Raw genomic sequence first — 11,988 nt, 5'->3', positions numbered from 1 at the left:
ATAGGGAAAATAAAAGGGGATGATCGGGTAGAGTGACGAGGTGGCAGCGAAGGGATGTGGGGGAAAGATGAGAATGGTCAGGGAGGACTTCCCGGAGGAGGTGATGTTTGATCTGAGCCAGTCCCCCAGCCAAAGATCTGGAGAGTTTTCCCTGCAGAGAAAACAGCCACTCTAACTTAGAATGCTGACGGAACTTAAAACAGAAATGATCCTGACTGTCAATCTAGTTCAGCGATTTTCAATCTGTGTGCCACAAGAATTTTTATAAACATGCATATTTCCTATTGTTTTTCTTTAAAAAAAAAAAAAGGACTTAAAAAAATTGGAGGAAAGCCAGCAATCAGGGGCACAGTATTACTTAGCGCTGAGCTTGGCACTGCACTGCTGAGTGATGCTGACAGACAGGGGCTGATGACTCAGATACCATTCTGTCACAATAATCACATAGGAACACCACCCTAGTGGGATGCCTGCTACGTATGCGGCATCTTCTTCAAGAAATCCAAAGCACATTGCAAACATGTAATTCTTATGCTGACTAGTAGGCAGTTTTGTTAGCACCGTCTTGCAGATGAAGAAACTGTGGCAAGAATAATAATTTATCTCTGTCAAGAACCAGTCAGTTAAAAGCCTTGGAAATTATTTATTTATTTTATCAGCAATTTTTTAAAAATATGTTCTTATTGATTTTTCAGAGGGAGAGGAAGGGAGAGAGAGAGAGAGAGAGAGAGAGAGAGAGAGAGAGAGAGAGACATCAATCGGCTGCATCCTGCATGGCATCTACTAGAAATCGAGTCTGCAAACGGGGTATGTTCCCTGACCAGGAATCTGTGCATGGATGACACTCAACCAACTGAGCCATAACTGCCAGGGCAAACCTGGGAATTTTTAAAATTTTGGCACACTGGGCTGGGGGACAAGAGGGTTTCTAAACAGCATGTAAAGCATTTTCCATTTGTTATTCTGATGTGGGTATGTGTGTGCATGCATGCGTAAGTGAGTGAGTGAGTGTGTGTGTGTGTGTGTGTGTGTGTGTGTGTGTGTACTAAATAAAGACGGCCTTCTACATGCTGTAAAGGAATCAGTCTGGATGTCAGTCCTGCCTCTGCCCTTTGCTGACTATGTGACCATGGGCAAGTCACTAACCTCTTAGCTGATTCATCCCAGTGGGAAAATAGTATTACCTGCTGCCTTCATCAGCTTGTTTGTTGTTTGTTTGAGTCGAGAGCCTGCTGTTTACCAAGCTCTGTGCTTGTGCTTTTCATGCATCGTCTCATTTAATGTTCACATTAACAACCGCATTGGTAGGTGCTATTTTTATGGAAACCGAGAAACAGAGATTAACTAATTTACCCAAGGTCACAGAACTCTTAAGCGGCGATTCTATCCAAGTCGGTCTGACTTTGAGGCCACCTTTGAACCACTCTGCTTTACTTCTGTGATAAATATGAAGGCCCTTTAAAAAGGCCAAAGCATCCCATAGGCACTAGTTTTATCTGCTAACCCACACATAGGAGGTACTCAGTGTTTCGTATATGAGTAAACTAGGCTGGCTGGACCAGAGACTCTGTAGGACATATTTGGAAGAAATAATCCCCTTAATATCGAACTTCTCTGAACTAACAAATCTGAAAACCGAAATCATCAGAATAACAATAATCTAATCTATAATTATTGCTATTCATAATTTATATTCATCAACTCATACTTTACATTTTTAATCAGCACAGTCCTGAATGATATTCAAGATATGCCTTGAGGAAGGCTGGCAAGGATCTGAAATGCCTTCCTTCTACATTAAAGAAAAAAACTGTTGTAGCTAATGTCGGTGTTAGAATGTTGAACTTAAATGCAGGCTTCTTAACAGCCGGCCTTGGACCCAAGTGATCACCCATGGTGTAGACATCCCACCAGGATTAAGGCACAGGCATAGGCATTCTAAAGGATTAAAAAACAAAAACACAAGCAAGACCAAAGAGCAAACTGTAACAACAAACTGAAAAGCAGCTAACACACATGCACAGGTGGCCAGTCAATGGTGGTTCCGTCACTTAACCCACCTCCCACATGTTCACACCTACTTCCTTACATAGAATCTTCTGATGGGTTAAGCAGAGGGGACAGGTTTCTGGGGCACTATTTCACTAACAAAGACAACACACTTCTAAGGTCTGTAGATGAAATAGACAATCCATTGTGCATACTCTGGCTTATCTTTCTCTTCCCTCGTGTGGAAAGTTGCTTGCAGCATTTTTCAAAGCTGTCTATATAACGAAAACAACAAAAATACCGGGAAAGGGAGAGCAGAGGAGGAGTGAATAAAGCAGAGGACAGAGGATTTTTATAGCCATGAAAATACCTTGTATATGATAATATATTGATGGACACATGTCATTATACTTTTGCCCAAACCCACAGAATGCATAATACCAAGAATGAACCCTAACATAAACTGTGGTCTCTGAATGATAATGCTGTGTCGATGTAGGTTTATCAGTTGTTAAGAGAGGTACCACTCGGGAGGGGGACGTTGATAATGGTGGAGGTTGTGCATGTTGGGAGATAGGAGGTAGATGCGAAATCTGTATACCTTCCTCTTAATTTTCCTGTGAACCTAAAATTGCTCTTAAAACATAGTCCTTTTAGAAAATAAGATGCGTGGGAAAGACAGCTTCTACTGCTGCGTAAAGCCACACAGAAATCGGGAGGGACCGAAGAGCCCACAGGGACAGGATGAAGTTCTGCAGCGGGGGGTCAGTCAGGTGCTGTTTCCTGCTGGTCATCCCCTCTCGGCTCTGTGCCTTTTCTCCACATTCTGCCCAGAGCGGGCCCTGGAGAAAGGATGCCACGCCGCCCTAGAATATTTAGTGGACAATAAACGCTTAGCTCAACCAGCTGGCCTTCCCCCCTTACAGCGATCAGAGGCCTTTGTTCCTGGTTTACCGGCATCCTGTCATGCTTGATGGATAGCCTGTCCTCTCAGCCCACATATGTTATTAGGAGCCTGTGATCAGCCTGATTACTTGGTCCTGTGCGACATATTCCTAGCATCCTCTGACTCCACAGCCCTCTGCCCAGAAAGGCCTTTGGAAAAAGCCACTACCCACAGAGCATAATTTTGAACATTTAAGCCTCCCGGTAGAAGCTTTTCGAACTAGTTCATCCTAGCACCTACAGTAGCATATTTAGATATTTATTTCTCTAGCATCAAGTTTTCAAATAAATTTTAAAACCCAACTGCCCACAAGAGGGGAATTATAAAATTATGGCATATCCAGAAGAGGGGATATTATGCAATTGTGGCTAAGGCAGAGGTGGCTCTGGGGTTTCTTTGTTACTAATGTTGTGGCCCCACCCCATAACAAAGAAACAGAATTTCTGGAGGATGAGGCCCAGAAATCAGGATTTTAAAAAGATTCCCAGGTGATTCTTAATGTGCAGCCAAGGTTGAGAACCACTGCCCTAGTCGATGGCAGCACTTTCTAATTGCAGGTGGGAATGATCTTACTGCCCATCACATTCCCCCCTCTCCTTTGATACTGTACCATTTCCACTGTAGATGCCAAATCCTTCTGATTACACACAAAACATTCCCCATCGTTGGCTTCATGTATGTTTTATGAGAACAGCTGGGTGTGAGTATTTATATCAGCCACTGGGATCATATCTCTTTGATTTTCCTATTCTGTCCTGACTCATATGAAAAGGGTGGAGGGATATGCGCTCTGTCATAGTTCACTTGTAGTGGCTTTTGCCTCCCAAGCTCTTCATACAAGACCAAATAGCCAAGTCTTCCAGGAAATGGAAAGCGTTGCCTGGGTTGCATCCATCAGCAGCATGGCACTCATTTCGGTTTTACTGATGAAACAGAACTCTTTCCTGCGTAATGTCAGCTTTCCTACATAATATGTCAACACACCCTGGTCATTACAGTTGCCTGTTTGAACTCCTTCCATAGTGTCGGACTTGGTCATCCCTTTATCTCTTTTTGCTTCAAATGGAATAGCTCTCACCCTCTTTCTGCCTCAAACTTCAAGCTCTTCTAAGTGATCTTTCTACTGTAGTCAGAAGGATGTGTCTAGAAGCCTCGAGTTTCCCTAGAACCTTTCAGGAGTAGATACAAACTCCTTAGAATGGCAGACCTGACCTTTTATATTCTAACTTTTACATATGTGTTCTCTGATTCTCCTGCTATTCAATCACATAGTGATTTGCCTTGTCACTCTAGAAATGGAAATTAGAATCACCATGAAGTACCAGGAAACTCCTAGAATGGCTATAATTACAAAGACTCATTTGGATGTGGAGCACATAGAATTCTCCTCCACTCTTGGTGGGTTGTAAAATGGTGCAATTACTAAGAAAACATTTGAAAGTTTCTTACAAATTTAAATTCACAGCAACCATATGGCCCAGCTGCTCCATTTCTAAGAATTTACCCAAGAGATATGAAAATGTGTTCATGTAAAGACTTGTACAGGAATATTCCTAACAGCTTTCTTTATAATAGCAAAAAAACTGGAAACAATCCCAATGTTCATCGACAGGTGAATGGATAAGTTAATTGTGCTATTTCAATACCACAGCAGACTACTCAGCAATTAAAACATATGGACTACTAATACCTCCCATGAAATAGCTGACTCTCAAAGTAATTATGCCAAGTGAAAGAAGCCAGACCAAATTAAACAGTGCATAGTTCAGGACCCATTCATATAAGTTTCTAGAAAATATTAACTATTCTAAGAGACAGGACAGGAAGCAGATTAGTGGTTGCCTGTGGGCAAGGTGGGGTGGGCGTAAAAAGAGATTGCAAAGATACAGGGGGAAACTTTTGGGGGTGATAGATATGTTCTTTTTTTATTATAATGGTTTCACAGGGGTATATTTATGTCAAAATTTATAAAATTATATAATTTAAACATGCAGTTTATTGAAGGCCAATTATATCTAATATATATAGGTACAGGATGCATCAGTATTGACTGAAAAAACTAGCAAATAGTCTACCAACTTGGGTTATAAAAATTAGAAGATTATAATGAGCAAAAGGTTGGTGTTCGTGGGTGCATGTCTCCTCAGTTGCCAACCTGACCTTCAGATCCAACCAAATCTGAAGATAAGTGTGAAGTGGGAATCCAGAAGATTTGTAATATGGAAACCTCATTGTCACACATATGAAATTGAATAGAATGGTCACATGGGCTGTGACAGCCATACAAACTGAGCTGCAGGCAGGTTAAGCCTAAATAGTTAAGGAAATCATTCAGTAGAATTATTTCTGCTACTGATTAAACATTGTTTGGTTACTTGTGTAGGATAGATATGTGGGAAATAACCTGTGTTTCAAGTTAGGTGCCCATAAGTTTAACACCCTAAGTTTCCTGAATGATAATGCTGACATTCATACACACAGCTTATTACCATCTCAAGTCCGATTTCACAGGTTGGCCCCTCTGCAATAGGTTGTTAAAAAGTTGCCTGATCTTTCAGAGCCATCCTTGGTAGCAATATAAAAAGTTACACAATCTGCATTGGAAAATTTTTGGTTAGAGTTTTGCTTTTCTGACAGAGTTTAAACTTTTCAAGTATTATGACCATATCATTTTGTAAAAAGTCATTTTCTGTTGTGGAAAAATAAAGAGGCCAGGAAAGAAAAGACTAAAGATGTAACCCTGGCTCTCCTACTAACTCAATTTCCTTGACTGCAAAATGGGGAAAATAGAAGTACCTACCTGTACTGAGTTGAATGGTGGGCTCACAAAATATATATTCATATCCTAATCCCAGAAACTATGAATATTACTTTATTTGGAAAACTAGAGGCCCGGTGCACGAATTCATGAGTGGGTGGGGTCCAGCCAGCGGCTGGCAGGGGGGAGGGGCCGAGGGAGGTTGGCTAGCAGCCCCCCCTAAGAAACAGTTGGCCACTGCAGTGGGCGTCATACCAGTCATTCTGGTCACTGACTATATATATATATATATATATATATATATATATATATATATATAGTATTTGCTAGTATAATGAAGTTAGTGATCTTAAAATGAGGCGATCATTCCGAATTATCCAGGTGGGCCTTAAATCAAATTATAGAAAAGCAAAGGGAGATTTGAGACAGACAGAAGAGGAAAAGAGAAGGTGATGTGAAGATGGAGGCAGAGAATGAAGTGCTGTAGTCACAAGACCAAAACTCAGCAACCACCAGAAGCTGGAAAAGGCAAGGAATGGAATTTTCCCTAAAGGCTCTGGCTGGAGAGGTCTTGCCAACACCTTGATTTCAGACTCTGGCCTCCAGAACCATGAGAGAATAAATTTCTGTTTTCTTAGCCACCAAAGTTGTGATAATTTATTACTCCAACCTCAGGGAACCAATACATGACCTCATAGAGTACTACAAATGGGAATAATATTACTGCCAACATTGTAGGTTTGCTATGAAGATTAAATGAATTCAGTGAGTTAATATTCATAAAGCACTTGGCAGGGTGTTTGTTACCTAGTAAGCACTATTGAAGTGCTTAGTGAATTTTTATAAAAAAGAACTGAAGTCAATGGTTGATGATGACATTACTTTTCTGGTTCATGATTGGTGGGCTGGACACCATAATATTGGAGTCTCCTGTTAGATTACAGAATTGAAAACATAATCATGATGCAGTGAAAAGCTTGAGAAGAGTAGACTCTACAAAGATTCTTTCGAGCCCACATGTTCAAAAAAAGAACCCTTCAATTCTCTATATTTGAGTCCTTGGTTCTCTTTTAGTTGTCTCTACAACCCCTTAGTCCCTAAATGCAATAAAGAACAGACTGTAGGAACCACAGGAGAAAATCACTTTTATTGCCTCCGTTGGAGCCTAAAATTCCGTGAGGACCCCAGAATGCAGAATTCCTATGCCTATTCCTCGCACCTATGTCACACCTGCAGAAAACTACGATTCCCAGAAGGCCGTGGTTCCCGGGGGACGGACCTCGAAAGGGGCGGAGTCTAAAAGGTCGTTGGCCTGTTCCATCGTCCGAAGCGGGAAGGCTTGCGGGGCAGAGTTGGGAAGGAAACCGCCTTCCGATTGGCTGCACGTACAAGGCCGGCGTCCTGCGTGTGGTTGGCCCTGGCAGAGGGAGATCCTGGCCGCCGCGGGCTGGCGCTCAAACTTCCCGGGCCTGGAGCGCGGGGCCTGCCGGGAAAGCGCCGGACGGTTGTCACCTGCGGGCTGGCAGCCGCGGGTGGGCTCCGACATGCAGAGCACAGACCTGGGCAACAAGGAGAGCGGCAAGATATGGCACCGCAAGCCATCCCCGGCCGCTCGGGACGGGTAAACGCCGAGGCGGGAGGGCACCGGCTGTGCAGGGGGTGGGGGCCGGCGAGGGGCGGGGCCTCGCTTTTGGGGAGGCTTTGGAGGGGCTGTTAGAGAGGATCGCTGCAAGGGGTGCAGGGGACCAGGGGGAGGTTCGGGTTCTGGCTCTGATCGGCCCGGGATGCCTGGCTTGGGTGACTTCAGGAGGTGCCGATAGCCTGAGTTTCGGACACCCCTTCCCAGTCCGGGGGCCGGAGACAGGTGGTCCTCAGAAACACGCGGGAGCATTTGCGCTCCTGGTGATGCCTAAATCTCCATAGCAGCCTATGGTGTTCCTGGTAGATGCTCAGTAAGACTCGGTTAGCTACTGCAGCTGGACAAGAACTCCAGATGCGGGCGAAGGAGAACAGTGCATTTCCACCCCTTGCAAATGCCGCAGTTGGTCCATCCTTCAGTCCCTGCCTGCGTTCAGGCAAGCATTCATTCATCAGCTCTTTAGTGAGCACCTACGATGTGCCGAGCTTCCAAGCGCTGAGACTGTAATAGAACAAACAAACGCCCGGTTCTCTGGAGTTTACATTTTAGCTTGTGTAGGGGTGGTGGTTCCACAATGCAGGTCAGCCTTCCAGTAAGGCCAGCGCTTCTGCTTCTGGTCCTCTTTTCTTAATAGACTTCTTGTTGTTGTTGTTGTTGTTGTTGTCCCCCTCCCCCTCCTCCTCCAGTTTAGGTTCACAGCAAAACTGAGAGGAAGGTACAGATTTCCCATATACCGCCTGCCCCCACACATGCAAAGCCTTCCCAATATCCATATCCCCCACCAGAGTGGTACATTTGTTGCAATGGATAAGCCGACATTGACGCATCATTGTCACCCAGAGTCCACAGTTTACATCAAGATTCACTCTGGGTGTTGTACATTCTATGGGTTTGGACAAGCGTATAATGACATGGTCCACCATCATAATACCGTACAGAATATTCTCACTGCCCTGAAAATCCTCCGTGCTCTGCCCATTTGTCCCTCCCCTGCCAGCCCCGCTTTGCATGCTGTTCCTAAACATCTGTCCTGTTAAGGCTCAGCCTCTCCTGTGTGATTGTAATGGTAGCCTTTGCCTCAGAGTGATGCCATGTTGGTCCCAGTTGCCACACTGGTTGACCTTCTTGCTTCTAATTCCCTAGGATTTCCCGGACTGTGTTTCATCACTTGAGCTTGTGTTTCAGTGTGCTTCTTGTTCTTGTCATTTTTCTGTTGATCGTTGGGCTGCTCCTCTACAAATCAACAGACTTTTAAGTGCCAACTCTGCATGCCCGGAGCAGCACAGTGCTAGTCGTTGTACCAGCAGCTTGTTTGGTTTCTGGTTCCTATCAGTCCCCTAACGGTGCTGCTGCCCCTCCACCTCCATTGAATAAAATGTTTTGTCCAGCGTTGAGATTCTGTAGTAGGAATTTTCTTTGTAAATACCACCCCTACTTCTGACGTTTTGTAAATATTCTAAACGTTATTGCGAACCCACAATAATCCTCTTTTTTGCCGTTATAAAACATTGAGATATATGTGCAAGATTCCAAAAATGAAAGAAATAAGTTTGTGTGCAAATGTCCTTATTTGCTTCTTCCACTAAAATAGCTTTTTTGTTTGTTTGTTAAAATCCTTCATTATGGTGTTGAGAAAGCAGGGAGCACTGACTGTGGGGTCACATGGACTTCAGTTGAAATAAATATCCATTTACTAGCTCTGTGACCTTGGGCAAATTAATCCCTACGGCTGTAAGAGAAGATAATCTTACCTACCAGATGGGTTGTCGTAAGGTGTTATGAAGACTTTAAAATAGTGTCCCCTGCATCCTTGTGTTGAGAACATATTTAATGTTTTTATTTTGTTTAAGGACTTAGGACCTCTATCAGGCAACCTGTGAACAATTGAGACAGTTTTGCTAAAATAAATATTAGTGGGGGTGATTTATATGTAAAATTAGAAGGGGAGAATGCTGCTATTAATTGTGACTATATTTAGCTGGTAAGGTTGTAATCATTTTTATGTATGTATTAGTGTTTTTCTGTGTTTTCCATATTTTGAACAATGATCGTGTAATTTTATAATCCAAACACATAATAAATGTTATAGAATAAAGACTGGAGGCAAAAGTCATTTGCTCTGTCTGAGTTTAATTGCCTGGGAACATTTTAATGTGATTATTTGTCATTTCGATACGTTTATTTCTCCCCTCTCCCTCTGAGGATATCAGAGAAAAACCAAAGTTGGGCAGTCGTTAAGATGGTAAAAACAGATTTTATTCAGGACTATTGCAATAGTGGAAAAGAGACCTCAGTACAGAACTGGTCTGGATTCTGAATACAGCCGGGCAAGTCGGAATTTACAACCAAGGAACAGGGTGGGGGTCAAACAGTGGATGGAAAATTATTAGGAGAAAGCATCTGGGGAAAGGAGTTCTGGCTAAACCGACCTAACAGGATTCTGGCTGAAGACAGGCCAGGGTGGTAAGACGTCCCCTGGGAGACGGAAGATGAGGAACAAGATCACATATCAAGGATGATGGGATGTTGAGGATAGGGGATTCTGATTAACCTGACTGAGCAGCGTTCTTGCTAAAATTAGATTTTATAAGGAAGTGCACAGATGGGGCCTGCTAGAGGTCAGGAGCCTGACTAAAGCTTGGTCAAACACAGACAGACTCTTTCTCAGGGACTAGATAAAAGTGAGCATTAAAAGGATGTTGCTGTTTCACCTAATGAATCTGAAAAGCCCTTTTTAGATAAACTGAAGAACATGTTTAATGCACTTAATTCAATTTAGTATTTTTTAATGAAGTGATACTGAGGAAAATAGATGTCTCTAATATTAAATTTCAAAAATGTCCCAGAGTCAAATTTTCGTGATATGAAAACTATTATTGCAATAAAGAATGGGGCTATTCTTGTACATGACCTGAATATACACACATATTTTAAGGAGTTACTTTGTGCTGTAAGTTTTAAATAGCTTACTTTTTAGTAGATATATGCTTTCTCTCTCTCTCTCTCTCTCTCTCTCTCTCTCTCTCTCTCTCAAAAAAAAAAAAAAAAAAGTAACTTTAGACCAATATAGCTGAAAATAAAACTCAAGGACACTTTCACTTTGGAACACTATGTCAGAAAAACAAAATCTCATTAGGATATCTTAAACTTGGAATATTGGATTGAAATTTTCCTTCTATATGGTAGCTTGTGGTTTATATAAAGCTCATTGTTTTTATCATTTCTGTTGCTTACTGTAACAATTTAAATCCAAAATACATTCTCCTTTATCCTGTTGTTGTCTGTCAGTCACAATTTATAAATCTGTTCCTATGTGCATCTATTTTTTAAATGTGTCTTTACCACTAACCTGGAAGTTCCATGAGGGCAGTGCCCATGTCTTTCGGTTACTCTTAGTTCCTGGCTTATTCAGTGCATGACACATAGTGACTTGTCAGGTGTTTGATGATTAAATGAACAATAGCTACTTTGATGAGTAACTCTCTGAACTGTTTTCAGAAATCATTGTAGGATTGCTTCCAGTAGAGGAGAAACAGCAGCAATAGTAGGAGAGGGGAAAATGGGTAGGCAAACAACTCCAAAATTAGTGAATTATGCCATAAAAGCCATATTTTTCATAATAATAAGTAATGCCTGACATAGAATTTAATGTGTGTGTGTTTGGTATTTTTTGCAGAATTATAGTGAACATCATTCATACCACTTCTGATTACCTTCCCAAAGTTCTGCGATTTTTGAATGTGGCTTTTGATAGCTCAGGTGATTGCTTAATTGCTGGGGATCATCAAGGAAATATCTATGGTTTTGACTTGCCTGGAAACAGGTGAGTGATACTTTTGATATTTGCCTTATTTAATGTTATTAATTCACTGACTTTTGGTACCTGCTATTACTTATTCATCCAGGAAGATTTATTAAGTTCTTAGTGTGTTTCAGGTGCCTTGAAAAAACACTCTCTTAATGCTAATGGAAGAAAGTGGGGAAGGATAGAAAGATAATATGGTTATACTAGTATGTTTGAGAGAATTAAATAAAGTTCTGGTTTAGTTTTTTTTTTTAAATATATTTTATTGATTTTTACAGAGAGGAAGGGAGAGGGACAGAGAGCCAGAAACATCGATCAGCTGCCTCCTGCACCGCCCCCCCCCCCCCCCCCCACTGGGGATGTGCCCACAACCAAGGTACATGCCCCCGACCGGAATCGAACCCGGGACCCTTGAGTCCGCAGGCCTACTCTCTAGCCACTGAGCCAAACCGGTCAGGGCTAAAGTTCTGGTTTTAACAGTATCTCTAGTAGTTTGTTTTTCCTTAAATTTAAAGATTTATTATTGCCAATTTGTCAGTAAATGTCTGGTACTTCATTCAGCAATTTAGAAAAAACACAATTTCTTTGTATATTGTTGTCAGAATGCTAGATCTAGGGATTTTAAAGAATTGATCCTCCTCTTCTTCCCCTTCTTCTCTCCCTTTGCAATTAAGTGAGACTCATCAAGGGAGGCATTCATGCAGTGGGGGTAGGTGGGAGGGAGACCTGCACTGCCCAGCCAGAGTCAGAAGGTGTCTGCATGGTGTGTGTGTGTGTGGGGGGGCACTCATGAGAAAGATAGGGGCGTTGATCAAATGAGTACATACATTGAGGATAATGGGGACCAGGTT

General features: G+C 42.3%; 1 protein-coding gene across 10 annotated transcripts in view; it reads left to right on the top strand.

Moving 5' to 3' along the window:
• TBC1D31 (TBC1 domain family member 31) overlaps nt 1-11,988 on the top strand; it is a 48,454-nt gene that overhangs the window by 759 nt on the left and 35,707 nt on the right. For 4 of the 10 annotated variants that reach the window (XM_059671785.1, XM_059671784.1, XM_059671783.1 and 1 more), the window contains exons 1-2: nt 7,012-7,314; nt 11,009-11,155. In XM_059671785.1, the coding sequence (XP_059527768.1) occupies nt 7,238-7,314; nt 11,009-11,155 (224 nt within the window). In that variant the 5' untranslated portion in view covers nt 7,012-7,237. Of the gene's footprint in view, nt 1-7,009; nt 7,315-11,008; nt 11,156-11,988 lie in introns of those variants that run through there. The other 6 variants (XM_059671793.1, XM_059671791.1, XM_059671789.1 and 3 more) reach the window with 3 other exon arrangements.

The sequence above is a fragment of the Myotis daubentonii genome, chromosome 17 (assembly GCF_963259705.1).
Source record: "Myotis daubentonii chromosome 17, mMyoDau2.1, whole genome shotgun sequence".
Taxonomy (NCBI): Eukaryota; Metazoa; Chordata; class Mammalia; order Chiroptera; family Vespertilionidae; genus Myotis; species Myotis daubentonii.
This window is presented reverse-complemented; position numbering and strand designations above follow the sequence as displayed.